General features: G+C 38.8%; 2 protein-coding genes across 11 annotated transcripts in view; both read right to left on the minus strand.

The window, feature by feature from the left end:
- The window catches only part of LOC308060547 (uncharacterized protein), a 30,257-nt gene extending 11,951 nt beyond the window's left edge, over positions 1 to 18,306 (minus strand). For 8 of the 9 annotated variants that reach the window (XR_013926773.1, XR_013926774.1, XR_013926775.1 and 5 more), the window contains exons 1-2: positions 9,988 to 18,306; positions 8,377 to 8,577 (exon numbers count right to left, since the gene is read on the minus strand). Coding sequence is in view for 6 of the 9 variants with exons in the window: in XM_080379426.1 (XP_080235552.1) it covers positions 8,377 to 8,429 (53 nt within the window). In the remaining 3 variants the exon portion in view is untranslated. Of the gene's footprint in view, positions 1 to 541; positions 8,578 to 9,987 lie in introns of all 9 variants that reach the window. The other variant, XM_080379427.1, reaches the window with a different exon arrangement.
- Positions 18,307 to 18,429: 123 nt separating this feature from the next.
- On the minus strand, positions 18,430 to 26,151 carry RWDD4 (RWD domain containing 4). 2 transcript variants are annotated; one of them, XM_080379384.1, is made up of 7 exons: positions 25,971 to 26,148; positions 25,550 to 25,630; positions 22,962 to 23,071; positions 22,707 to 22,851; positions 21,749 to 21,863; positions 20,731 to 20,780; positions 18,430 to 20,563 (listed from the first exon to the last, which is right to left on the minus strand). In XM_080379384.1, the coding sequence occupies exons 1-7, from the start codon at positions 25,992 to 25,994 to the stop codon at positions 20,531 to 20,533; spliced, it is 558 nt and encodes a 185-aa protein (XP_080235510.1). In that variant the 5' UTR covers positions 25,995 to 26,148; the 3' UTR covers positions 18,430 to 20,530. The 2 variants fall into 2 exon arrangements, with proteins under 2 accessions (XP_080235510.1, XP_080235511.1); XM_080379385.1 differs by lacking the exon at positions 25,550 to 25,630 and having other exon boundaries at positions 25,971 to 26,151.
- Positions 26,152 to 26,167: the final 16 nt, after the last annotated feature.

Below are 26,167 nucleotides of genomic sequence, written 5' to 3' on the forward strand. Positions count from 1 at the left end.
TAATGTGAGTGCCAGACACTGGACTTCTCCTAAGCCTTACCATTCAAATCCTGTCAAACATATTAAGTAATGATGACTATCCTTCCCTACCATTACATGCTATAGAAGGGGACTAGTCACCCTTAGAAAACCTATCATTTTTTTACATGGCTGCAATATTTACACAGAGCAAAGATGGATAACGAACTCCCAGCTGATACTGGGAGTAAGACACCAACTGGGAGAACACTCCTGCATTTCACTGGCATAAATCTTCTCAGAAATTCCAGTATGACAACCTCAACAAACATTGCGTAAAGCTGCATGCTGGACTGGTGTTATCAAACCAGGAAAGAATGCCCTTCAACTTATGTTTGAAAGAAGTACTTGAGCAGCAGTTTGTTAGTAGAAGTTATAGCAGGTTGTTGAAAGGATGAGGGAATTCATGCCTGCAAAATGAACCCTTAGGATTAATCCCTTATAACATTTGGATTTGCATCATATAATGACAATACATCAAATATATAACAATGGAGTAAATATAAAGAAATTATTAACAGACCTGATCTTCACAAAAATGTAATGATGGAAGGCTGACATTCAGTTGAGTTATCAAGAGGAATTTTTTAACCCTAAATTCTCACTGGTGAAAAATACTTCTTATTACTCTATAAGCACATAGAATATAATCTTTCACTGAAATTCTTGATGTAAGTTTGGAGCAATCCCTGTGTAAAGGAGTATCTGCTGAAGAAATGTGTATTTCATGCAGCAACTGGCATAATCAAAACCCTGAAATAATAAAAATAAGCGTAGGTTCAGACATAGAGCTAAGTAAGACTTCCTGAGTATGCAGCTGGCATACGTTCCTTTCCCTTTCCTGACTTCAGCACGAAGTATGAGGCAATAAAATTTTGAGGGAAGGGAAATCAAATGTGAAAACAGGGGAAAATGAAAGTGTTACCCCCACACAAAGCAAGTCAGAAAAATAAACACAAACAACAGAGACAACTGAAACAAAGATTGAAATGACATCAGGAATGAAGTGCAGAGACAGAACTAAAAAGCTGTCAAAAATAATTATGAGGAGTGTAAAAAGTAATTCAAGAAAACTAAAAAAGAGAAGTGAAGCGTCATTTTATAGCTAGTTAACTGCATCTGAAAGAAATTGTAATGTATCTCCTCTTCCAAAAAAGTTGTAAGGTTTTCTCCCCCTCTATTTTCTTTAATTAAGAAAATCCTAGCATATGCATTCAAAGTGTCATAGAGCACTGTAATTTATCCAACAGCCACTGCTGAGAAGGTATAATTGTAAACTGAATAATTTAAGGTTTGTTTCGGTTTACAAATTCATGAGCCTTTTGCTAATCATTTTGAAGTTGTTACATTTCTCTTTTTATTTACTACATTTGACAGATTAATTTTCATTGAAATGTTGGAAAATGCCTATTAAAAATTCTGACAAGTTATGCCATTATTTAACTAAATTGACAGCAAAATAAATAAAAAAGTTGTCCTCTCTGAAATGCTGGAATATGGATAATGAGCCCTTTGTAAGTTAGATAGGATCCAGACATTAAAAAAAACTATTAAAATCTCATGTTCCACCTATATAAGGCAACTTCTAACTGAGGAAGCCATAAAGCAAAGTCCATTAGACAGCAATGTGATACAAACTGTCTTGCACCTTCCCTTGAAGGACATGACAAAATACTGTCAACAGAAATCTGAGCTGAAATTGAGGTTATTTGATGTGACTGTTGTCATTTTTGTATTACAAGGTTTTGAATTTGAAAAAAAATCCCATAGGAGGTCTAACAGGCTGTTTCCCCACAGTTGGGGCATAGAAAGCAAATTTGACTACTACCTAGGGAAGTTTGAGTGTCTCCCATCGGCCTTAATTCTTAATGACCAATAGAATAATGGTATTGCAGAAGTCAAAGGATGCCACAGCACTGAAAATTACAAATGCCTCAAGCAAGTAGCAAGCAGCTTAGAGGGAATAAGGACCAGCTTTGTATATGATTGCTCAGCTATAATTAACTGTGTGAGCTTCCCTGCCTTTTGTAGTACAAAGACGTCAACTCTACCTATTCCTAAACATTGTTTATGTTCATATGGTCCACTATCACTCAGAAAGGTATTTCTTGCCACCTTTCAGCTGTTAATCTCCATGTCTCAACATCTACTTATTTTTCTGTGGATGACTTATTCCAAGTACAGAAGGAAACACGTGGGAAGAAGCTCATTTGTCCAGAAGGCCTTCTAGGTCAAATGAAGATTTTTACTAATAATGAAATACAAATCGATCTTACAATTTAATAAGCAGCAAGAAAACCAAGAACAAGAACAAGAAAACTCCTCTCACCTTGACTAACTGATTACCATAACAAAAAAACCAAAACCAACAAAGAGTTCCCTGTTCATTGCCCATGTCAGTATTGGCACACCCAAGGCAAGGAGTTGTGTGTGTTAATCCTTCATGTTTATTGATAAATAAATCAGCTATATCAACATTCTCAAGATTTTTTTTTTAAATTGCTTTTCATGGGACTTTTCAGGCTTCTAACCTGTCCACCATAGCACTAAGAGTCAATTTTAAATCATTTTAGAGGCCTGGAGTTTTTACATGTAATAATGAAAATATACCTTGATAAATTTAAAAAATGGCTTGAATTTTAACGAGCTTCTATCAATATACATTTAAGAAACCACAGCACTTCAGCTGGATTAAAAATTGTCTGAGTAAAAAAAGTCAGAACATTCTTCAGTATATCATCATGAATTGGGATAAACGAGTATGTCAGAGTACTGTGATTTTTAAGGAAAAATTAAGATATGTAAGTTTGAAAACACTTAAACATTTAGTTCCAAAATTCTCAGTCAAAATAAATATTTTAGACACTTGACATGTATTCCTGTGCTGAACAAAATCAACACACATAATACGCATGAGCTACACCTTCTATCCTTTTTCAGCCAATTTATTTACTGATAAACAAAATGTCAGTTTAATAATATGGCAGAAATAACCTCCAGCCTGTTTGTAGTCAGGAATTTTGAGAGATTTCCTTTTCAAGGCACAGATAACCTATTCACCCTTGCTTCTACCTGGCCTAATTTTTCTCAGGCATAATTCTTTTACTCTCAAAGTTATTTCTCTTTTATACAACTTTGGTGTCCTTATTCATGTTATAAAGAACAGCATACATAAACCCCAAAGAACAATATGTACATCACAGGGCTTTGCTTTGCTTGCTTTGACACCGAAGTAATAAGGTCGTATTTTAGCACTGATTTCCTGCCTGGTTCCCATCTGCTCCCAAGTTAACCTGAGGATAGATGCCCAAATCCAAAGCCCTGTGAAATGTAAGAGTGGACTTTCACCAGGGAAACCCCACAGAATTGAAAGGCCAACTCACGTTGCGCCAGAGGAGGTTTAGATTGGTTATTAGGAAAAATTTATTCCCTGGAAGGGTCATTAAGCATTGGAACGGGCTGCCCAGGGAAGCAGTTGAGTCAGCATCCCTGAATGTATTTAAAAGACCTGTAGAAGTGGCGCTTAGCGACATGGTTTAGTGCTGGACTAGTAGTGTTAGGTTAATGGTTGGACCCAATGATCTTACTGGTCTTTTCCAACTTAAATGATCTATGATTCTATGAAAATCGGACAGGTTTTGGCTTCAGCTCCCTCTGGTGGGTAATGCACACTCCAGAGAGAACAGCAACTACTGGTAAAGGTAACCACCACGAAACAAAACAACATGCAGGTTGCTACGTTTTTCTTAAAGTATACAGAAATACACCAGCTGAGTAATGATTATAACTGAGATCAGAGCTTTAAGCTGTAACTTAGAATCAGAGCATCATAGAATTAATCACCAGTGGTACAATAAATCAAATCATAACTCTCACATCCCTGAGATGTGAGAGTAATATTGAAATATTTTTTATTATTATTATTGAAATAAATTGATTATTTTTTTTCTTTTGGAACCTTACTTGTTGATCTGAAACACATACTGACAATTGTTTTGTTGGAAAAATAACAATGTTCCCATTAGAAAACAGTAATCGAGCGTGAGAACATTTAGGGTAAGAATGGTCACACGAGTGCATGTTCTCCAGTGGACCAAGTCCATATTGTTCAGGCATAGGACCGACTTAAACAACTGTATGGTCTATTCATTAGATTGCTTATGGAGTTACATCATATTTAAAGACAACTTGGTGGACAAAAAGCTGGACATGAGCCAGCAATGTGCGCTCACAGCCCAGAAGGCCGACCATACCCTGGGCTGAATCAAAAGAAGCGTGGCCAGCAGGCAGAGGGAGGTGATTCTACCCCTCTACTCCACGCTGGTGAGACCCCACCTGGAGCACTGCGTCCAGTTCTGGAGTCCCCAGCACAGGAAAGACATGGACCTGTTGGAGCAGGTCCAGAGTAGGGCCACAAAAATTATCAGAGGGCTGGAACACCTCTCCTGTGAAGACATGCTAGGAGAGTCGTGGCTGTTCAGCCTGGAGAAGAGAAGGCTCCAGGGAGACCTTACTGCAGCCTTTCGATACTTAAAGGGGGCTTATAAGAAAGATGGGGACAGGCTTTTAGCAGAGCCTGTTGCGATAGGACAAGGGGTAATGGTTTTGAACTAAAAGCCAGTAGATTCAGACTAGGTACAAGGAAGAAATTTTTTACAATGAGGGTGGTGAAACACTGGCAGAGGTTGCCCAGAGAGGTGGCAGATGCCCCATCCCTGGGAACGTTCAAGGTCAGTTTGGATGGGGCTCTGAGCAACCTGATTGAGTTGAAGATGTCCCTGCTCATTGCGGAGGGGTTGGACTAGATGGCCTTTAAAGGTCCCTTCCAATCACAAGTATTCTATGAATCTACGATAACTAAGCTGCAGGCACGTATTTTTCATCACAGTTTTCATTCTGAAAGAAAACTGTAGAATTTATAAAAGACATTTCTTTCTAATTAATATTTTCCTCCTTTTAAAAAGGAAACCATCCAACTGTCAGGTACAAATAAGAGTCTGATATCAGAAGTTCTTCACTAGATATGTAGTTTTAATTGGAATTCTCAGCAACGGATGGAATACTCTAGAAACCTCGCCTAGAATTATTTTAATTAGTTCCCTCCCCCCTTATGCTGCTTCATATGTTTGCATCTTACATTAACTTACACAAGGTTTTTATGGGGTGAGGGGCTTACAAGCAAGTCATATACAGTACTGACTTACTTGTTTGTAGATACGTAGGACTGGATCCTCCATGTGGCCTCTGCTGGCTAATTAATCCGTAAATTTATGAATCCTCCTGCTTGTATGTCATGGACTGGGCACTAACCGGATTTGTATCAACCTGCTTAACAGCACTCATAGCCCTGTGCTAAGACAACAGATATAAACAAATCTCACACTTCTGGCATTCGTCTGCAGAGCACAGGAGAGAGCCTGCTCCTCCCCTCATATATGGAATTGACTCCTTTCAGGTACTGATGTATTTGTGTACATAGACATATATTAGAAATATTTGAGACAAGTTATATTTGAGAGTAGATATACTTGAGAGAGAGGTGTTCTGTCTTTCCTTGAAATACTGAGACAAGCTGGGGTAAGAGAGGGTGAACGGTGGCAGTACGCTGAGGTGGCACAGAAAATCCTTAGTTTTCAACTCCCAAGCTGCAGACCACGCATATGGTCAGATTTTATATCAAGACATCATTCTTCTACATCAGACCAGCTACAGCTTTGGAGGATCTTTCTTTGCTCCTGCAGCACTGAAAGCGGCATCCCTTCTTAGGGTCATAGGGAGGACTCCTGTAATAAACTGGTGGGGTGTTGTTAAGATGAAGCACACATATTTTTTTGAACCTATTTTGGGGCGAGGGAGAGCAAGGGGTGGGGGGAAAAAAAGCAAACAGCTGCTCTCAAAAGGAAAAAAACCTCATTGGTTTTTACAGACAGGTGAGATATTCCAAGTTTTCTTAGCATACCATGTTCCGCTTGGCTTTGTGCCAATTAAAATAAAATAAACAGCACTTTGCTGCTGAACTCACAGAGCCTGACCCTGCCGAACCTGCACCTGAATTTCCTCATCCCTGTTGTAAACATTCCCCTTTTCTTCCTGCTACGTAGCATTTCTGAGGAAAAACTTGGAATTGATCATTCTAGGTAAACAGAAAGAGAGAAAGCCTTTGTTAAACACCTGTTCCTTTTCCTTTATTTACAAACCTACCAGCAGTCTTACAAGTAAACAAGTAACTCTTTCTGACCCATGAACACCAACCCCAAACACCATGATTTCATAATGACATTAGAAGCACACATGAAAGCTACCTAATACACAAACTGTTCTTAAAACAGCTGCCCTATCTACAAATTCTTTGTAAAACTGCAGAGACAGGCCCTTCGTAAGTACACACTAAAATATGGTATTTTCTTCACCTGACCTAGTTAACTCTGATCATGTTCAAAGACAGAGGTCAAAGTCTCTAGTACGGTCTCTAATATGACATTTAGCTTACAACCCAATAGATGTGTATAGTTGCAAACAAAAAAAATATATACATACTTATATTAAGTGTCACATGGAGACAAAGGAATGTAAAAATTAATAAGAAAGGCAAAATTTAGTCATCCTCAAACCTACCAAGCTGATTTTCTAATCATTCTTCAGTTCTTCTATTAATAAAATGAAAATACATTGTAAACTTTATCCTCACGTGGTAAGCAGCGTGCTGGCTGTCTGACTAGAAACATCTCACTTCACACCATTGGTAAATTGTCTATGTTTTTTCAGTCTCAAGACTATTTTCAGACTCAATAAGTGCAACAGGATTTTTTCACTATAACCTTTCAGAGTACTTAAACCACAGCCTTTTGTCTGCAGCTCCTACATCTTCTGATCTTTGTTACTTTCCCTCAGATAAGGTCCTCATCAAGAGCAGACCAGTGGAACTGAGTGATGCCAATTTTCTGGAAATCGTTGCCTAGGCATTCAAGGTAGAAGGAACGGGATCTGCTGTTGATGGATTCAATTGCATCTTTGCCTTAGCTTACATTTTCCTTATAGATACTGGTGTGATGAAGCTAAATAGAATAAACCCGTCAAGCTTGGAAACTAGTTGAATCAAAACATACTGGAAAGCAACCAGTGATAAGCTACAACAAAGTAACGTCTGCATTATAACCACTACACTGCTAAGTATTTCTTTCTGCACAAGTCATACTAAATTAATTTCTAACAAGCCTAGAGGATAGCTGGTGCATTACCACTGCTATCTGACAATTTTAGGTTTGCAACGAGAAAATAAAATAACATTCCTTCACGCATGCTTTGAGTATGCTGAAGGATAAGACAAGCAATGGCCAAACCCATTTCATTGAGATGCAAAAGAGGAGATAAAGGGGATCTAAAGGGGACCAGGCAGGCAGAAAACAGAGCAGGTTTGTGCTCAGTAATGTACTTTCTGTTTTGTAAACTTGTAAAGCCAGGAGCATGCACCCACAGACAAGAAAGGTGATCTAAGTTAGGATTGAAGGGAAGAATTAAGATAAAGTGAAGCCAAAAATAGATACATCGTGTCTCGTGGTTTTGGTTTTCTTTTCTCAACAGCTTAATACAGTGTTTTGGCTGTGAGTTCATGTAATGGAAAAGCATCACCAAAACCCCAGTGCTGAATGAGTCCACTCAGATCTCATTTTACAGTTAAGAGAAAAAGAGCTATTCTAGGCCATACCTAACATTTTCATTGGCTTCTTCAGATTTGCAAGACACAGCTGAGTTTGTTACTAACTCAGAGAATTAATAGCAACAAATGAGAAGATGCAGATTTTAATTAAACAAATTAACAACTTCTGATACGATTTTGATTCTCGATTCACACTGCCTTAATTCCACACCAATCCCACCATTTCTGATGGGTTGCTGATGAAGCTGGGTATCCAGGGCAAATTAAGAACAACCCGTCAGCTTTCTCAGCATGCCTCTCTAGGGATTTAAAGTGACATGGAGTCTCCTCTGTATAGTTTTTCCTGAATACTGAGAGCTGAGTAACAGGCAAAACAAACTGAAGACTAGTCTTCAGGAAGTCCTAGAAGATTGCAGCCTATTAAGGGAGAGAGATAAAGAACACCAGAATAAACACCGAAGTGGGAAAACAGCTGAAAGAAGGGAACTTGGAGAAGGTATTTAAAGAAAGAGTGAGGGCACCTGACTTGGGAGTATAAAATTACTGCAGATTTAGGACACATCTTTAAAAATACAGTTACACTCAAGACAAGACAAAAAATACTGTGATTTTCAGGTTTTCCCTGTCTATAGCTCTAGAATATGATGAAAAGAAATTCCCAGCATTCAGGGCAAAGGTGAATAAAGCAATGGTTGGCATACCTACGCGTGGATGCTTTCTGTGATATTCTGATGTGCTTCGCAGTTCTTTTCATTAACTTCTGTTTTCACCAGGTGAATGTCAAAACATTTTGAAGACTGCTTGCTTGACAGGTTGTATTCTAAGTCACAGGTCTTCCTCTTGAAGCTGTAACAGTGATCTTCTGGAGAGCCCTGAATCTTGAATCCTCCATCAACCTCTTGCTACAAGATTTGAGAGAGAAAAAATGTTTCACTTCTCAACTCCATCTTTTAAAAGTTACTATCAAAATAATCTAAGAAGACATTATGCTGGAAGAGAACAGCACGCATGAGGATGGCAGTAAAGATCTTGGTATGCTTGCAGCAACACAGACCCTTCTATAAAGCTGTGAAACAAAAGTTGTAACAAACTCAGATAAAACAAAGTATTGATTGGAATTTAATTAACTGGTCTGGGCAGGGTAAAAGAACAGGAAAACATGTTAAGTAATGGAGAAAAGTTACAAAATAATCATGCTGTGAAAGAGTGAAATCGAAAGAGCGTGGAAATATCTACATCACAACATTATTATGGACACAAGAAAAGACCTGTGTCATTCCAGGTGCTAAACTCAAATATTTGTTCTTTTTATGGAACAGGGCATCAATAATTTGTGACCAATTGTGGCTCTGGCATATGAACTTGCAGTTTACTTATAAAACACTAGGGTAGGGAAAGGCATCAACAAAGTGGAGGGCAGGCCAAGAACATCAGCAAACCGCTTTGATTAATGGGGAAATTGCCACGAGGACTGATTAAGAACTAAACTGATTTAACTCAGATTAACCGGTAACCAACAGGGGTAGTCTTCAAATACATAAATAACCCCAAAGATATTCCAGGAGGAGCAACTTACTTTGGTGGATTGAAGGCTAATAGCTTTATAATCTCTCTAAATGATTTAACTGTTAATTGTACTGTGGAAAGGCTGGCAGAAAGTACTACTAAATGACTTTCTTAGTTCTGATGCACAACCACTTTGAACCTCTGAGAAAACATTTGATTCTCCTTTGTTCTTCATATGAAAACCAGAAAAACAATTTTTTTAAAAATTGTAAAAAAGCACATGAAATGTGTGTTAAATTGTTATTGCATTATTAAGCTTATTCTGCAGTAGTCATTTTATTCTCTGCAGTTAAACAGAAATTCACAGCATGTGGTTTATTTTTTTTGGCCAAACTCTAGGCTTTTTGCTCCTCTAGTAGAGCCTGAAGAGTTGCCTGTAGATGTAGGAGGAGGTTACATGTGTTTGAGTGGACTAACCAGTACATCGAACAGGAAAAGGCATTTAGGGTTACTGAGAAGTAATGTCTTTGAAGTTCTGTCTATTTTACATATTTATTACAGCAGTAACACACTTACTTAAGTACTGCTTGTCCTACCGCAAGATGCTGAGGAGTACCAAAACTGGTGATGTCTCTAACTCCTTTAACTTATTTTATTACTGAAACTAATATTATTTTCACTGTTATTATTTTGATTTTTATTATTGAAACTAATTTTATTACTGAAACTCCTTCTTTTAGGAAATAATGTATTGCTGATCATTCCAGCTGAGTGCCCTTCTCTTCGGTTTGGGTTTCTAGTCTCACCTGTTTCAAGCTCAGTGGATGCTTCCTCCCCGAGAGCAAGCGGAGCATACTTTTGAAATATCTTACGTAGTTTCTGGGAAAAGCTCAGCCATTTGCTCTTAGCTTGCTGCCTCTGTGCAGGATCACTGCTGAAAATATCCCTGTAAAATGTGCTATTGAGATGAGTAAAAGACAAGCTGTGAGAACATACTGGAAAATTAAGAAGCTGCTCTAATCATAAAGCATGATAAAAGAACACCATTACTGCAGGTAGGTGCAGCTCTAGCCTACCAATTTGCTGCACAGTTTGGCAGATGGACAGATACAGGCTGGAGTCTTTACTTATACCTCTGCTTTAGTAACTGTATATCTCAGCTGGGCTCAGTTACTCCATCTCTAAGATGGGGATAAAATCTCATATGCCTATTGATGATAGTATTACCGGCATCATTAATAAAGATTCAGCGGAAATCTTCCTTCAGATGATACCTTCTAATGCTGCACTTATAATGAGAAGAGCACTGCTGCTCATTTAAATAAATATACTATTCATTTGAGGGATAGAATGTTGAAGGAAACTCTTCAGACTTAGTATTTCTTTCATGCAAGTGCTTAGTCATAGAATTTCCAGTGATTAAAGAAGTGAACCACTTTCAGATTCGTGAGGAATAAATTCATCTCTTTAACAGACTGGAAGGAAAACCATGTTTATTCCTTTACCAAACAACTTCTGAACAGAAGGAACTCCACACGAACCTGGTAGGCTGCGGTCTGTAAATACCTGAAACATTTTCATCCTGTCTGTATCACTGGTTAAGAAGCTGCAGTTCTTTGTCACATTCAATGGCAGATTTATGCTTGAGGAATGAAGATGACACATCAAACAGATCCTGCTCATCTGAAATGTTTGAGACTGATTCTCTGTTAGAGTGAATTCCAGTTATACTTTTCTTTTGATGATGTGCCAGTTCCAAAAAAAGTGTTGAGTAACACCTGCCTGATTGTCATCCGTCTGCATTGCTTTTTCAGTCAGAACTGTCTCTTTTGATTCCCCGTGAGATGCAATACACTACATTTTCTGCTTTTGCATTATTTCAGGTAGTTTCATTCTTCCAATTATACCTTTAATTAATTCTAAGTTTTTTCTTTCAAAATATTCCTGGGATGACAGGATCAGCAGACTTTCACCCAACAAAACCTGAAAGCAATGAGAAAAAGAATACGTGCACAAGGAGACAAATACAACCCTGATTTAACCACAGCACAGAAGCCAACCTAACAGGTTTCTTATAGTGTGTATCAGTCAAGAATTTGCTTCACTATCGCTTCTTCTTTTGCATTCTAGGTTTACAATATGCCCTTTCTTTATGTAATAAAATCAGTAATACACTTGTTGTACCCTAAAAGTATGAATTCCATCGAATTGCAAAATTAAATAAAAAGATCCTGAAAACCTTACAACAAGTGTTGTCTCATCTCTTGACACTTCTTCCAACATTTCCAAGTGTAGTAAAACACTGTGGTGATCACTCCTGGCACCACCTGGAAGCCCTCACCTCAGGCCTGTCAGACGGAGCTACAGCTTCTTTCTTTACGGTAATTGTGTAATTAAGGGTAGGATTCTTCCATTAATGCAAGTCTTTCTGCCTCTGATTCTAGCACAAATAAGCATAACGTGATCAGGTTGTTGCAATAATAAAAAAAAAAAAGATTACAGTTTTGATTATTTTGCTGCATTTGATGGCAACCAAAGCTTTGAATGAATCACAGGATAAATATTTCTCAATTAAGACAGATGTTCTTACAGAGGATATACTCTGTAGATATGTAAATTAAGTGATATGATGTAATGATGCACCTTACTAAGATTGTGCATATATGCACAAGCATGGCAAATCACATTTTAACTGCTCTGCTCACAAGACACACACTTTAATTGGAGCTTTAAATACCAATGAGCCAAATTTGCATGTGCAAAATGTACAGCTAAATAAAATTTGGTGCACTACCCTTCCTTCCAGCAGATAAAATTGTGAGCTTGCAACACTCAAAATACTGCACTACTCAGAATCTGGCAGGAAAGATGAAGCTAGATTTTAGAGTTGTCTCCATCCCTTCACATAGTGCAAACTGCATTTGCTTGGTATACAAGAATCTCACAGTTTCAAATCAGAATTTCCAGATTCACTCCTGTGTATAACTCTTTCGGTGACGTTCTTACCTCCCCTCAATGATTTATCATTAAAATCTTCAAAAATATTTTATCATCTTTTAAAATACTTAAAAGATGCTTTAACATGTGGAGAAACAATGGATGTTTATCAACTGTATTTTTTAGAAGAGTAACCAGCCATGTTCTTAAGGGTCCAGACCTCAAGCTGTTCCTCCCTCCTTCTTTCACCTCTTCCATACTTCTTTCACCTTCTCTCCTGAACAGATATCCAAAGAAGCTCAGTGTTTGCTTTTCATATCTAGCATGTGTCTCCTCATAGAATATGTTTCTTCCCCATTTCTTGATCCCACAAGACACTGACCACTCCTGCTTCCTTTGAGTTCGTAACAGATTATCAGAGATCTGTCTGTGAAACAAAGATTACTGTGATGATCACAAAGAGATTGTGCCCTGTCTTTACAGTCAGAAATCGTAGTAGAGGTCTCATGTATATACATTTAAAACAGGAGAAAATAAATCAGGAGGAAGACATATTGCAGCTTGCATATTATATGCAATGTGACACAAATTATCTTAATTAGTTCCAAATGTGTGGCTTTGGTACCAGTCAGTAGTTTCGGTGTTTTTTTTTTTTTCTTTTCTTCCTCCCCCATCCAATATACCTTTCTATATAAAAGCTGTGAAAGAAACACAGTGATGCTGAGTACCACTTTTTGCCCATGCTGGGAAGAAAACCAGGGGAGGGATATTATCTGTAGGTACACACCACGAAAAGAGTTAGAGAACTCCCATCATGCCATGAAATAAGGAAAGACAAGGTAACTACTCTTGCATTCATCTGACTGAACAGTTACTTGACACATACACATGCCAGCTAGCGTATATGCTTGGACTCAAAGCATTCTAAACATCACAATAAGCAAGTTAACCAAGAAAGGAATAGACAAAAATAGTGGATCTGCATTCATATAAGCCACCACATTTACCTTGTAGAACTTCACCTTTTTAACACTTTCAGACCGATTGTAATGCCTGTTAACCAACTCCAGGCAGCCTTCGTTGACAGCATTCATTTGGATTTCTTTGGTCCCATAGAAGTAAGCGGTATATGTCCTCTCCTTCCATCAAATGAAGAGGGATAGAACTAGAGCCCACTAACAACGCATTAGAATCTGCACTGACTTCTGTAACAAAAATTTGTTGAAAGCAATGCTTAATCACATGGACTGTAGCTATATAGTCAACCTAAAATTATCCATAAGCATTTAGGTCACAGGGCCACTGCATGGAGACAGACTCTGAAACAGGCACTAGAGCCACTCAGATCCAGTCAGTTTTATTACAGCAAATTCATTTGACTCTATACCTTGTCATCCTGCTTCAAATGTCCATTTTGTTCCAGGGACAGTTCTGCTACTTTATTTACTTTTGCAAAGTGAAAACTTCTCTTTTCAGACTTAGGAGCATATTAAAACTCAAGTTTTTGTACTGCTTTCCTACTTATAGAGACACTAGGAAGCAAAACACTAAGCATCTGCTTGGTAACTACCAGGGGGAAATAAACCCCACTAACAAAACCCAAAATGCATGTAGTCACAGAAAGTAAATCTTTCCATGCATTCATTTTCATATAAACATAAGATAGGCAGCTTTAATTTTGGCACATCCTTACTTCTCAGTGAGATTGATTTCCTTCCTTTGAGTGGATTTGTAACTTTAGCACTATTTTAACCTAGGAAATAAATTTCTATACTACATCCTGTACTTCTATCATCTAAAGACATACGTCATGGCGGGGAGAATCATAATCATAATCATGCTATATGCCAGTTAACTAAAACATGGTAATATTCTAGTGCTGAACATCAGAGAAAAACGTAAAACTGATAATGCTGTGCAAATTTGGTAAACGTCTATAGAGGCTATGTACTTTTTATCAATAGGCTGCTGTGGTACATTTTCCCTGTACTATTATAAAAACTCTCTTCAAGGTCAATTGAACCACAGTTTTCCCTATAAGTACAGATCAAATGGTTCCCCATGGTGGAGACAGCAGGTCTTTAGACAGTAATGCTTTTTTCATGCTTGCTTGTTTTTCCTGCAGAAAATCATAAAATGCTCTACTGACAGAAACACTTACTTGATTTAAAGTAAGATCCTGCTTTGAAGAGTCCATACAAGACTATGTTTATCATCTTTTAGTGACACTGTAACAGATAATGGTTTGAGAAGGAAAAGATTATCTTTTCTTGAATGATATCTTCCAAATGTTACCAGTAATGAAGATACTGCAGAAGAAATCATGCCCTCAGAGACACCCATGCAACCCCATTCCTCTGCACTAAGGCTGTGCAGTTACGATTCGACTTTCTCATTGCTCATCTCACAACATAACCAATATGCAGTAGGTAATCACAGTAAGTTTTCAAATTTCTGCCGTATTGTAAACATGAATACTTAAAACACATACTACTGTAGGAAACACAAGCCGCAAGGGATAGCTATGTAAAAACTTTATACTAGATGGACAAACTTGTACTCTGACATAGGACACTGGTGTCTGGATATAGATTCTCCTATGTCTTGTGTAATTCAGCCATTTGGAGTCACTCCTCAATTTGCTCTGAATAAAGGAAAGAGAAGAGAAAGTTAATTCTTTCTTTCATCCACATGAAATTTTCTAACATGATTTTCCAGTGCCTAGTCAATATGTTTTGTCTTAGCTTTTTTCTGAGAGTACGCCAAACTTACAGAGGTTGCTTCTGTGGGCTCAGAAAGAGAGTAACGTGAAGTACAACAGCCAGACAAACAGAAGTTTTCACAACCACAGAGCAGCCCCATTCTGAGATGAGGCCAACTCCATGTTGGTGAAAGAATAGGTGACAGTGACAGAAAGAAAAACTACAGTCCTAGTCTTTTACCATAACCCAACCTCATGCCACAGTTTACAGCTCTGCAGCCATAAGCTTAGCTTTTGGTTTGTTGTATTGTCTTGCAGCAATGAAAATTCATCCCCTATGCTCTTTTAGTTTTGCGTGTGAGGCTGCTTTTCCCCCTCCATTTCCTCCTCCAATTCACCCAGAATTCTCATACTTCTGGCATTTTCTCTGCTCAATGAACATTTCTTACCATCTTCATTCTGCTGTTAACTACGAGTGCATAGGGTGCCACACTGTAAGCCACAAAACATAGTTGAAGGAAACAATTTCTAAAGGGGAATGGTTTCTGGTTCAGACCAGTTCAATGATTTTCACAGCACGAAGCTCACAGTATAACCCCAAACCACTTGTACTGCCCGAGATGAAAGGAGTATAGTCTCCCTACATTTGCACTTCTATCGAAGGTCCTATATGTAGAACTTCTGGCTTTTTCCTACTGTTCTTTTATTCACCAAAACCTTATCGCTCATCAGCTGGGCACACTTTATCTATCCACCCCACATACAACCAGTTGCAGCAGTACTGCAGACATGAGCAGCTTTATTTCAGTGTCAGCTGTGCCAGGCTGACCAGCAGGGTGAGCAGAATATACTGGGTACATGCTCCCGATTATCACAGCTGTCACCACTCAAACTGCTTAAAAGCACTCTGCATTATTCCCTGGGATTCGGTACATACAGTGTAACCGGGCATCTTTGGTCTTGGTACTAACAGCACTGAATGAAATTGTCTTTAACCTCATGCAAATACAACTAAAGACTACTTTGAAGTTTCATCTGAAATAAGGTATAAAATACCAAGGCAATAGTGACAGTTCTTGTGCCCCTGCCATGTTTTTTTTTCTTTTTGGCGCAGTCTTCAAATACCCATATCAACAACAAAAAAGGCTGGACAGATTTTTGAGAAAAGGTCACTCCTCGGAGTGTTTTAGAGAGACCAAATAATTTTACAGCAAAAACTCTATACATCCTACGCTACTAGCTCCTGTAAGTTGAGGCTGGAAAGTACACGGCCTAGTGATGTGCTCCAGGGCACCACAAGGACTGACAGAGGGGGAAAAAAAGGCAGGGGGTGGGGAGAGAGACTCCTGGCTCCCTTAACAGCAGGCAAACAAACTACAGAATGATAGCCCACCGAGAAAAGTTTCGAAAGAAATAAAAATGCATAGCTTAAAATTAATTAACTTTCAAAGGCATTAGGAATATGAACCAATTCAAACATGTACTAAAAGGCTGAAGAGAACAATTTCAGTTAAAAAATCTGTATTCCATTTAAGCATTGGTATTGCCACCTCAATTTTCTGCATAAAATTTGTCCCAGCGAAGAGACAAATTTCAAAAGGAGAAAAAAGTAAGCTATGCTTGATCAGGTAAGATTTTCCAAATGGTTACAGCAAAAACACTCCAGAAAAGAACTATTTTTAAAAAAAGCCCTTTCAACTAGTACTTCAGTAAGGCAACTGGTATCCATGCAGTATAGAAAAATTTTAAACTGACAAATTCCTTTTTAATCATCCTGTATTTTGGACACTTGCTACTTTTACTTTACTGTTACTAGTATTGACACTTGTCTTCTCAGGCCAACTGAAGCTCTACTGCAAAATCAATTAATTTAAATAGGCAGTGTAGTCCTACATTCGAGAGACTTACTGAAATAAAGCTTAAACCACCGTTTTTCCACTGCCAATGGGTGCTTACTCAAAAAATGGTGGCAGCAGTGGTGGTGTATTTTTCAACAGTGTTTAGAATTCCCTCGATAGTCATGATCTCTGTTTACAGCTGGGCCTTTCTTGATAAGTATTATTACATTTTCCCTCCCCTCTGCTGTCAGTGCTCAGGCCTCTCCATAATATCATGTAGATTCTTGAAACGACCCTGTTCCAAGCATCACATCATACAAGAAAATGGTTTAATGACACAAATTACCTTTCAAAATTTATGCAGGAGCAAAGAACTGATACAAAATTTCCCAATGCAAAGTATTTCCCTTGAAAGTAGACGTCCAAACAAGTGCATGATTACTAACAGAACCAGAGGAGACTGCTTGGATATCTTCACAAGAGCATGTGATTTACAGGCAGACGAGGAGCTGAAAAATCAGTCATTTCACAAAGTTAACGAGTTAGCCATCACACACAGTAATACTAAAAAAGCAAGAGATGTGGTTCTTATTTGTCCCTCCCTAACTAATCTATTCAGACAAATTGTCATGGCAACTTGATTTATACACCAAGGATACTAGGGAAGACAAGTCGATGTCCCTTGGAGACATTGTGAATAGAAGATAGTGCTGCCCATTCTGATGCTGGCAGAGACTAAAGCTAAATGACCTTCCCTGTTACAGGCTCACCATGTTACTACCAGAGTAACTTCTCCCCGCAGTGTTACTCACTCCCTGCTAGGCACTCTTGCTCAGATTGCAGCCATGAGCCTCCCATTTATGTCAAAGGCAACACTGAATCATTTGGAAAAAGTCCTTCCTTGTGTACTTTACCAGCTTTTACTAAATGTGAGTTCCAGAAGAAATCATGACTTTCTAAAATTAACAATTCTTTAAGAATTAATAGTATTTTCCTTATTGAAGAAGCACGTACAATTCTTGATTTTAACCCAAGTGTTGCAGTGAAATCTACAGCTTCTTGGTGGATGACAGCAGTACAGACCGTATTTCTTTCAGATCTCTTCACAATATCTTCAGAAGAGTGAAAACAACGAACAAAGTCAACCTTTTTTCTTCACCTGCAGTCACATTTCGTGCAACATTTTTTTAATGTATTTTAAAATACATATATATATATGTGAAGACAAGCAGTAATTTTGCAATACATTTAGTGTATCCTCCCTTGCTAAAACAGAAATAAATACAAATATGTATAATTATTATGTATGTTGCATATAAGTTCTCTTGACACAGGCAGCAGCATAAACACTTCCAGTCCATCAACTGAAGTCCTGATACGACAGACACAGGAGCTATCCTGTACGGCAACAAAGGCTCTCAGCACCACCGATCACAGCATCCACAGCCTGTGCCTCTCACCTCTCTCCCTCACCAAACGCTGTGCCTAGCGTGTGCAGTGAGTGCACTCCTGCCAGGAGACACCGGACTTGCTGCGTGTACTCAAGGTAATCGATATTCTCCTGTGACTCTCGGGGGGATGACTGACCCTCATGTTAATAACAAACACAGCTACCCTGAAAAACACATCAACATATACCAAGAGGGAAGATAGAATTCTTCCACCCATTTTAAGAATGCTTTCTTTGTAATAGAAAATCCTTTGCAAGTTCAAACTTGGCCCGAAAGTGCAGTAGGCAATACAAAATTTTACAAAAATAAACACATACCACAGCAGATAAATAGGCATTTATTAAAGTTCATCTCAAAACAAACCAAAATAAAGGACATTAAGGCATCTTGTATTCAGTAACTGTTCATATAGTAAAGATTGACTTCTCTTTCTGATACAAGAGAGCAGATTAGGGGAAAAAAAAAGTTCTCCCAACACATCTGGCAGAGTGCTGACTTCCACTCTCCCACCACTCACTCAGCAAGCCCCTCCAAGGAATGCCCTTTTCTCCAATGAAAGAGCTACAAAATCCCAACACTCATTGAGACACGTGCAAGAAAGCACTTCTCCCTCCCCTCAGACATCCGACCTTCTGCAAATATGTACACTGGAGAAAGACTTAACGGATATCGCAGAGAATAAAGAAGACACACTCCTGCTATAACCACTCATTTTTGAGCAGACTAGAATGTTTGGCCTTGCTTTCCCTAGTATTTACTAGTTACAGCCAGTAACTAGTGAAAACGGGACCACAAGCTCTAGTCTGTATTGCAATGTAACAATTTTTATGTTCTTCTACATTCATATTAAACAAATGACAAAGGTCTTGTTTCCATGGAATAATTTATTGTGATGAATTATGCTGTCAAGTGACCAATCACTGTTATAGTGCTTTTTTCTTCAATTGGAATAAGAACATTGGGAAATGTTTACAGTATCACTGGGTTCACTATAACAGGATTTTACTACAGAGCAAAATATAAATTAATAAACGCTGCACACAGCACTATTCACTTCACCACACTGGCTCTCTATATCCTTTGTCACATTGTAACCTTCATTTAAGGCAAATTTGTTGGTTTATTTTTCCAAAGAAGACCACATAGTCTCTAGATAAACTTGTGTGACTAGGTTTGTGAGTTAGGAAATCGAGCTTTATAAAATGTTTACTTCAACAAATAGGAAAGTTATTTAAGAGAAAGATGGTGACCCAAAATTGCACTGTATTAAAAGGTGGAGTTTCCTTGTACCAAAGTCCTTTATTCATCATCTTTAGAACCAGTTTTGCTTAACTATAAAAGAGACACAAAAAGAAAGTATTCAAAGTTTAGACTGCCATTCCATTTATTAGGAAACAAGAACAACATTATCTCCATCTTACATAGAGCATATGTATACTTAATTAATAAAACAGACTGATTGCACTACTGTACCAGGAGACTGAGAAGCATCAAAAATTATTTCTTAAGCTTAAACACTAAATGAACTTATTTCCTGAACGTGGAAGTTGATTTAAAAAAAACCACCATCCCCACTACCCAGAAAAACCTCAGGGTACCATTTCTATTTAATCTGAAGACTCTGTCACCAGCTCTCCAAAATAAAAAAGATGAAGAATGGAAAAAGTTATCTTCACAGATCTCTGAGAGAATTCCATATAGAAATTTACACAATACAAAATGAGACATTAACTTACTATTTCTCACTTCTTAAAACTAAGTTTATAATTACTAAATGTAGTGCACATGATTGCGAAATCTGTCTGGAATAAAAGACATCCACTACAAATAGCCACTTTTAACTCAGAAGGACTCTGCCAAAACCCACCATCATAATTTACTTGCTCTTATTTAACAATTGGAAATGGTGCTAATCTTACACCAAAAATTACTCATAGTTGCATAAAATAAAATAGTTCGCTTTCAAAATTGTCAAGCAGCTATACTAATTTCCACTGAATCAGAAAAGACAAGAGGGTGGAAGAAATCAATGCTGAGGGAGCAAGCAGAAAATAATTATTCACTGGAGGAGCTGTGACCAAGAATGATCTGGCTTGTAGGAGACTGGAAGGAGCTCCCACTTGGGATAGCTCCCTTTTTCTGCTTACTCATCCATTGCCCTCCAGAACGTGGCAGCACCCCTAACTTTATTTTACGTCATGTTGCCATATGAAGACAGAATATTTGCAGTGCATTTAGCTAGCAAAGCCCTCTCATCATAAAACGAAAATTTAATTGCTCAATAAATAAAAAAGAAATACTAAACCAACAAAGAGGAATCAAAGTCTGACTCTAGTACTCCACACTAAGCATTTGAGAAATATGTAAATACGAATCCCAAATGAGCAACGTTTCATACTGTTTCTTGCAAATCTTTTCAACATTAAAAAAAAGGTAACTTGAAAATACTTACATGCTAGATGCACACAGAAATGAATCAGTCACCACAGTCAAATCCAAACAAAGTTAGGAAGAAAACCAAGAAAAAACATCAGATTAGTTTTCTTCAGATATAGGTACAAATTATTTTTAATGTACATATGCAGGAATTTCATAATACCGCATATAATACAGTCCTGTTACCTTAATTACGTCTACCCAGTTCCATCCTCGTGGAAGCTCCCCTTTGTTATCTGCAGAATAAGAAAGTTTTGTTTTCAACACACATGCTAAGGGGGATCTTTATCTTTCTTCTAAAATCAACACACAAATCTAATGATTCAAAACCTTATTTTTTCCACTACAAAGCCATGACGACAAAACCAGATATTAATGTCTTAAACACCTCTTGTTCTTCAAAATAATTCTGTTGAAATAAAAACAGCTCAGTCCATCTGACATTTAATTTAGAGGGCAACTCCAACACAAGCTGGGCTGACCAGCAACAATGCACTCTGTCCGAGAACAGAATTTTGCACATCTTTTCCTTCATACATATAAGATTTAATCTGCCAATTATACATTCGGTTAGGTGAATGATATGCCGAAATGACTATCACAGGGTACAACTTATCGCTGCAATAGGATAGCATTATCCAGATCATTATTAAAAATTAAGGTTGAACACATAAAAGTCATCAGTAGGATCAGCTAAAATATTGAATGCTTTTCAATCAAAACCCTACCATTTCATTGAAAGCATAAAGTATTTGCAGAAGCACCTCGATTTTGAGGATACAAACTAAATTAAATGTTTTATTTTCAGTTCCAAACCAAATATGTAATTTCTAAATGAAAGTATTTAATAACGTGAATTATTTACGAGGGTTCATCAACAATCCATGTCTTTTGCTGAAAGTGACTTTTTGGAAGTTCCAAATGTTCTCCTCCCACAAGTGTTTTTTCAAAATTTCACTTTTGTCACAAAGTGAAATAAAAAAATAAAACAAAAGCAATGACATCTTGAAATCCATACTCTATCGAAAGTTGCTTTGACCAGAACTAACATCTCAGGGAAGAATAATTCATCTAAAACAAGCAAAACAGAGACCACAGACTTAAAGTGGTTAATCTTATAACCAAATGACCACGGATTCTGACTCCAGCAAGATGTCACTGCGATAAAATCTGGATTCTCATACTGCTCCAACAAAACACAAACCTGTTTTATCAGCTAGTTTTCGTTTCTGGGTTTTGGATAACTGCTCCTTTTTATCTTTTTTCTTACTTGCTGGTGCATCAGGAGTTCCAGTTGCAATACTATTGCTTACTGAAGTCTGACAAGGATAAAAATGGTTGTTAATATTTTGCATATTAGTTTCACAGACACCTCTCTGTGTGATTACTGAACCCGACATACTGAACTATCCTGACTGTCAGAAAGAAGCAATGCTGCCAAGGAGTCTGCAGCTTTTAATCAACATATAGTCATGACTGTAGTTTTAAAACAGCATGTGTTGGAGACTGGGATTATTCCCTTTCAGAGTTGCAAAGGGCACCTCTTAACACTTTTTAAACTTAATCACGGAGTGTGACTTAGTCAGAAGGGATTCAGACTTACCAAACATGGAAACCATTCCAAATTTGGCAAATTGCAGCACCACAATGGCCAATAACTTCCTTACACAACAAGAAGCCACAGAGACCCAGCCTGACTCATTCAAGACCCTGGAGGTGCACTTATGCAATCCATTGCATCCCAGCAAGGTTGCAGTAATTTGCCACCCCCCACAACCCCCAAATGCCTTTAATCTGTTTCAGTTCTCATTAGTTTTGCTTCTGCTCCAAGTCTCAACTTTTATGTTATTCAGTGGGACAGAATGCAACCCACCAACATTTTGGTATAACAGCAAAATAACAATTAAATGTAACAACTACGACCGCAGAGCATTGTGGCATTATGCTCTGTGTGTCACTGTTTAGCTACTAACATGTGTATACCCAATATACTCATTAACAACATAAAGACAGAGCTATGAAGTATTTAGAGTTGTAATATTTTTTTTTTCAGTTATAAAAGCAAGAGATTAAAATCTGAATTTATCAAGCAGGGAATTGGACTCAATGATCCTTACCGGGTGCCTTCCAACTTGAGATATTCTATGGTTCTATCTACTTACCACAGTGTTTACAGGCTGATTTTCCATGAACACCTCTTTATTATCTTTGGCATATTCAAAAAGTGTGTATGTCATAGCAGTTCCAAGATTCGCTTCAACTTCTACCATTAACTTATCCAATATACTTTGCTTAATAGCTGAAGGTCTAAAAGAAATCATAAAACTCAACTATAATCTAGACAGATGAAGAAAAGCTTGTTAACTTTCAAGCCAACACATACGAGGCTAGGGAGCGAAGCTGTCGTAAGTGCTTACATTGTGTTGTTGAAGAACGCATCCATCGATATGACTGGTGCTGTTTGTGGATATGTTTCTGGCCAAGAAACTTCTATTAGAAAGGCTTTGGGATCTCCACTTTCACCTATCTGAAGTGAAAAGAAAAACTTTACAAATCAACAGTTTCCAGTCACTTATCAAGGATTACAATGCCAATATGCAAGTCTTTCGCTTCTTTAAGACTATCCAGACTCCTGAAGATAACAACTATTTTCATAAAATTATCCATTAGAAAATAAAGCTGTTATCTAGAAAAAGTATTACATTTCTCACATCAATATTAACCTCTACCCTGCAGTTTTCACCCTAGGAAAAGCAGCAGAAACATTCAAAGCTGTCTTTATGGTTTTGGATTTTTTTTAATTGCTTGGTTTTAAAAGCTACTTTGTAGCACCTACAAGCCAAATATTATACAAGCATATATGAGAAGAGAAAAGGTGAAGGCTTCTTCCCCACCCACCCCCCCCAACCATGCTCAGAGCAATATGAAGACAAAACACAAGACAGTGTTGAAATAAAGATGATGATAAACCAGTGACCTAAGATAGCAAAATAACAGATAAGAATTTCAATATTTATGTGTCAGCCCTACAGATATTTTATTTCACTATAAGTAAGCATGAGTAGTAAAAGATTTAAGAAGTCAGTAGCATGGGACAGTATAAAAAAATCATAAGATTTAAAAAAGGCAGATTTTAGTATAAATGATCATGCACATCAATTCAGTGAACCCCAATTACATATAAAGTCCTTATAATTATGTTAAAATAAACAAAACCCAAATATTTTTTTAAAAAATTAAAACCAGTATAAGTATTACCAAAGGCATACTGTACAAACAGAAATAACTGTTTCCCACCCACAAGGATTTGGAAGACTAGCACAACAAAGCTGGTTAAATCTGTATTCTAGAACCACCTGAAAATTCTCTCACATTTCCCTCATTTCAGAATAGTTATAATCGGGATTCATCAAATTACGTGGAATGAAGTGTAGCCAGAAGAAAAGTTCTAATGATGGTAAAGCTACTATACTTCAAAATTAGAAAAGGAAAAATAAAAGAAAAAAAGAAAAAAAGTTGGTGCTTTTTTATTTACAGCGTCTTTTTCAGCAGAGTGGACTCACTGACATTGAGAAGCATCTGTTTCAGAGGTGCAACAGAATCTGCAACATTTTTCAAGATGTCGTCTACAGTGTTGCATTCCACTTCCCCCTGCTACCAAGAGGAGAACTGGTGGTGCCGAGTTCTCTCAGGAAAGCACTGCCTGCACTCTAGGCAAATCCATACAAAAAGCTACGTGACCGTGCTCCTCCTTGTCAGTGCAACCTTAAAAATTGGGTAGCCTCACTTTAAAAGCTGCTGCTACATTTCCTCAGTATTTGAAAAATCTTTGTTTGATCTCAATTTCATAGTACGCTGATCACAAAACAGCTGTGGTCTGTATGTGAGACGTGAGAGACACGAGGCTTAGCGAAGTGGCATACGAATTCTTTCTACCTTCTCATGCACTTACCTGCATTACGCCTTCTCATAATACAAATTCTTCTTCATGGGAATGATTTATTATTGCCTTTATCTGACACTAAGTTTTACAGTAGTTAAATTGAGTTACCCTAACTTTTGACAATTATTTTTTGCCTTATAAAAATCAGCAATGACCAAAGCTAGTAAAATGTAGAATGATACACTGTAGACTTGTAGGCATGTCACAATCACTTAAATTTACTAAGAATGCTCCGATCAGTGAAGGAAGGCTGCACTTACATGGATGGGATTCAAGTGCTATTAATTAAATTGGCCTATGCCTCATTACAATTACTGATGTTATTCTGAAGTTATTTGAAAAATCGCAAAAAGCTGATTTTAGATGCTTCCTCCCCACTACAGCCATATGGCATTTTCAGAAGTCTCCCTTCTGTCCCATGGGTGTCTAAATTTTCATCAGCAAAGTTCTTTGGCTGTCCGAAGATCTGTCTCAGTCCATGCTCTGAACTTCCAGGTCTTAAAATTCGGGAAGGCTGGCAAGAATTTCATGCCAGAATCTAATTACATACTTCGAGCTCAGCACTCCCTGTAAGTCTCTCCTGTCCATATCGGCGCACATTTTGTGGATTTTCTCTTTAGCAGGTTGACAAGGCATGTCAACTACCTCTGCACAAGAGACTAGAACTTTGTAACTGAGCAATAAGGAAGGTTGAAAGCTCTACATATAAACATCTCTGTAAGTGACATTTCTGACCAGATAGTTTAAGTATTTCTCAGCAGGCTGGCTCCTTCAGCCAGCTTGACAGTTCTAGTTGTGCAGTACACAGACCTGTAAGTAGGATGTCTAGCTAAGAGGATAATAAACCCACACTGGGAGGCAGATGCCTAAACGTGAAGCATCGTGCTGTCGAGCAGCATCGTACCAAAGATCCTGAAACAACGGCCTAAGGATCTAGCTTTTACTGCACGTCAAACACCCATTTGTTTTAGGAAAACCCTGGTACGTCAACTAGAAGACAGCAGAGTAACTTCCAGGCGAAGCCTGCACTGCAGCGACTCGCAGCCCTTCGCCTTGCCTTACCCTGTACTGGAAGGAAACGGGGCTAAGCTCCCTGAAGCACAGATCTCCCTCGTAGATTGAGCGCAGCGCTTCCAGCTCCATCTGTGGCCAAGAGCAGGGACGGGGGTTACCGATCCCAGCACAGGGAGCTCGCCCCCAGCCGCGGAGGGTTTGCGAAGGGGCACGGCCCCGCCGGTTTCCCGCCCTCCTCTGACCGCCCCCCTCCCCCCGCCTCCTCGCTCGCCCAAGCGGCCGGTTCTTCCCTCCCGTCCCCCGCCCCCGGGCCGCCTCCCCTCCGAGGCCCCGCTCCCCACACGGAGGCTCCCTGCCGGCCCCGGGCCCGCTGCGGGGGAGCCCGCTGGGTCCGCTTCTCCCTCAGGCAGCAGCGCCTCACGGCCTCCCCCCCCCACCCCCCCCCGCGCGAGCAGGGCCCAGGACTCACCTCCTGGTCCTCGTTGGCCGCCATGGCGCGCGCTGCGGGGGAGGCAGCGCGCGGAGCTCTCCGTCCCCGTCCCCCTCCCCCTCCCCCTCCCCGCCGCCGGGGCTGGGCGGGCCTGGCTGGCGCGGCGCGGCCCAGCCGCTGTCGCACGGGGAGGCCCGAGCGGCCCCGCCCGACGGACACACCTCCCCTGAGGGCAG

Source organism: Falco punctatus (genome assembly GCF_963210335.1).
Source record: "Falco punctatus genome assembly, chromosome: 1".
In the NCBI taxonomy this organism is placed as follows: Eukaryota; Metazoa; Chordata; class Aves; order Falconiformes; family Falconidae; genus Falco; species Falco punctatus.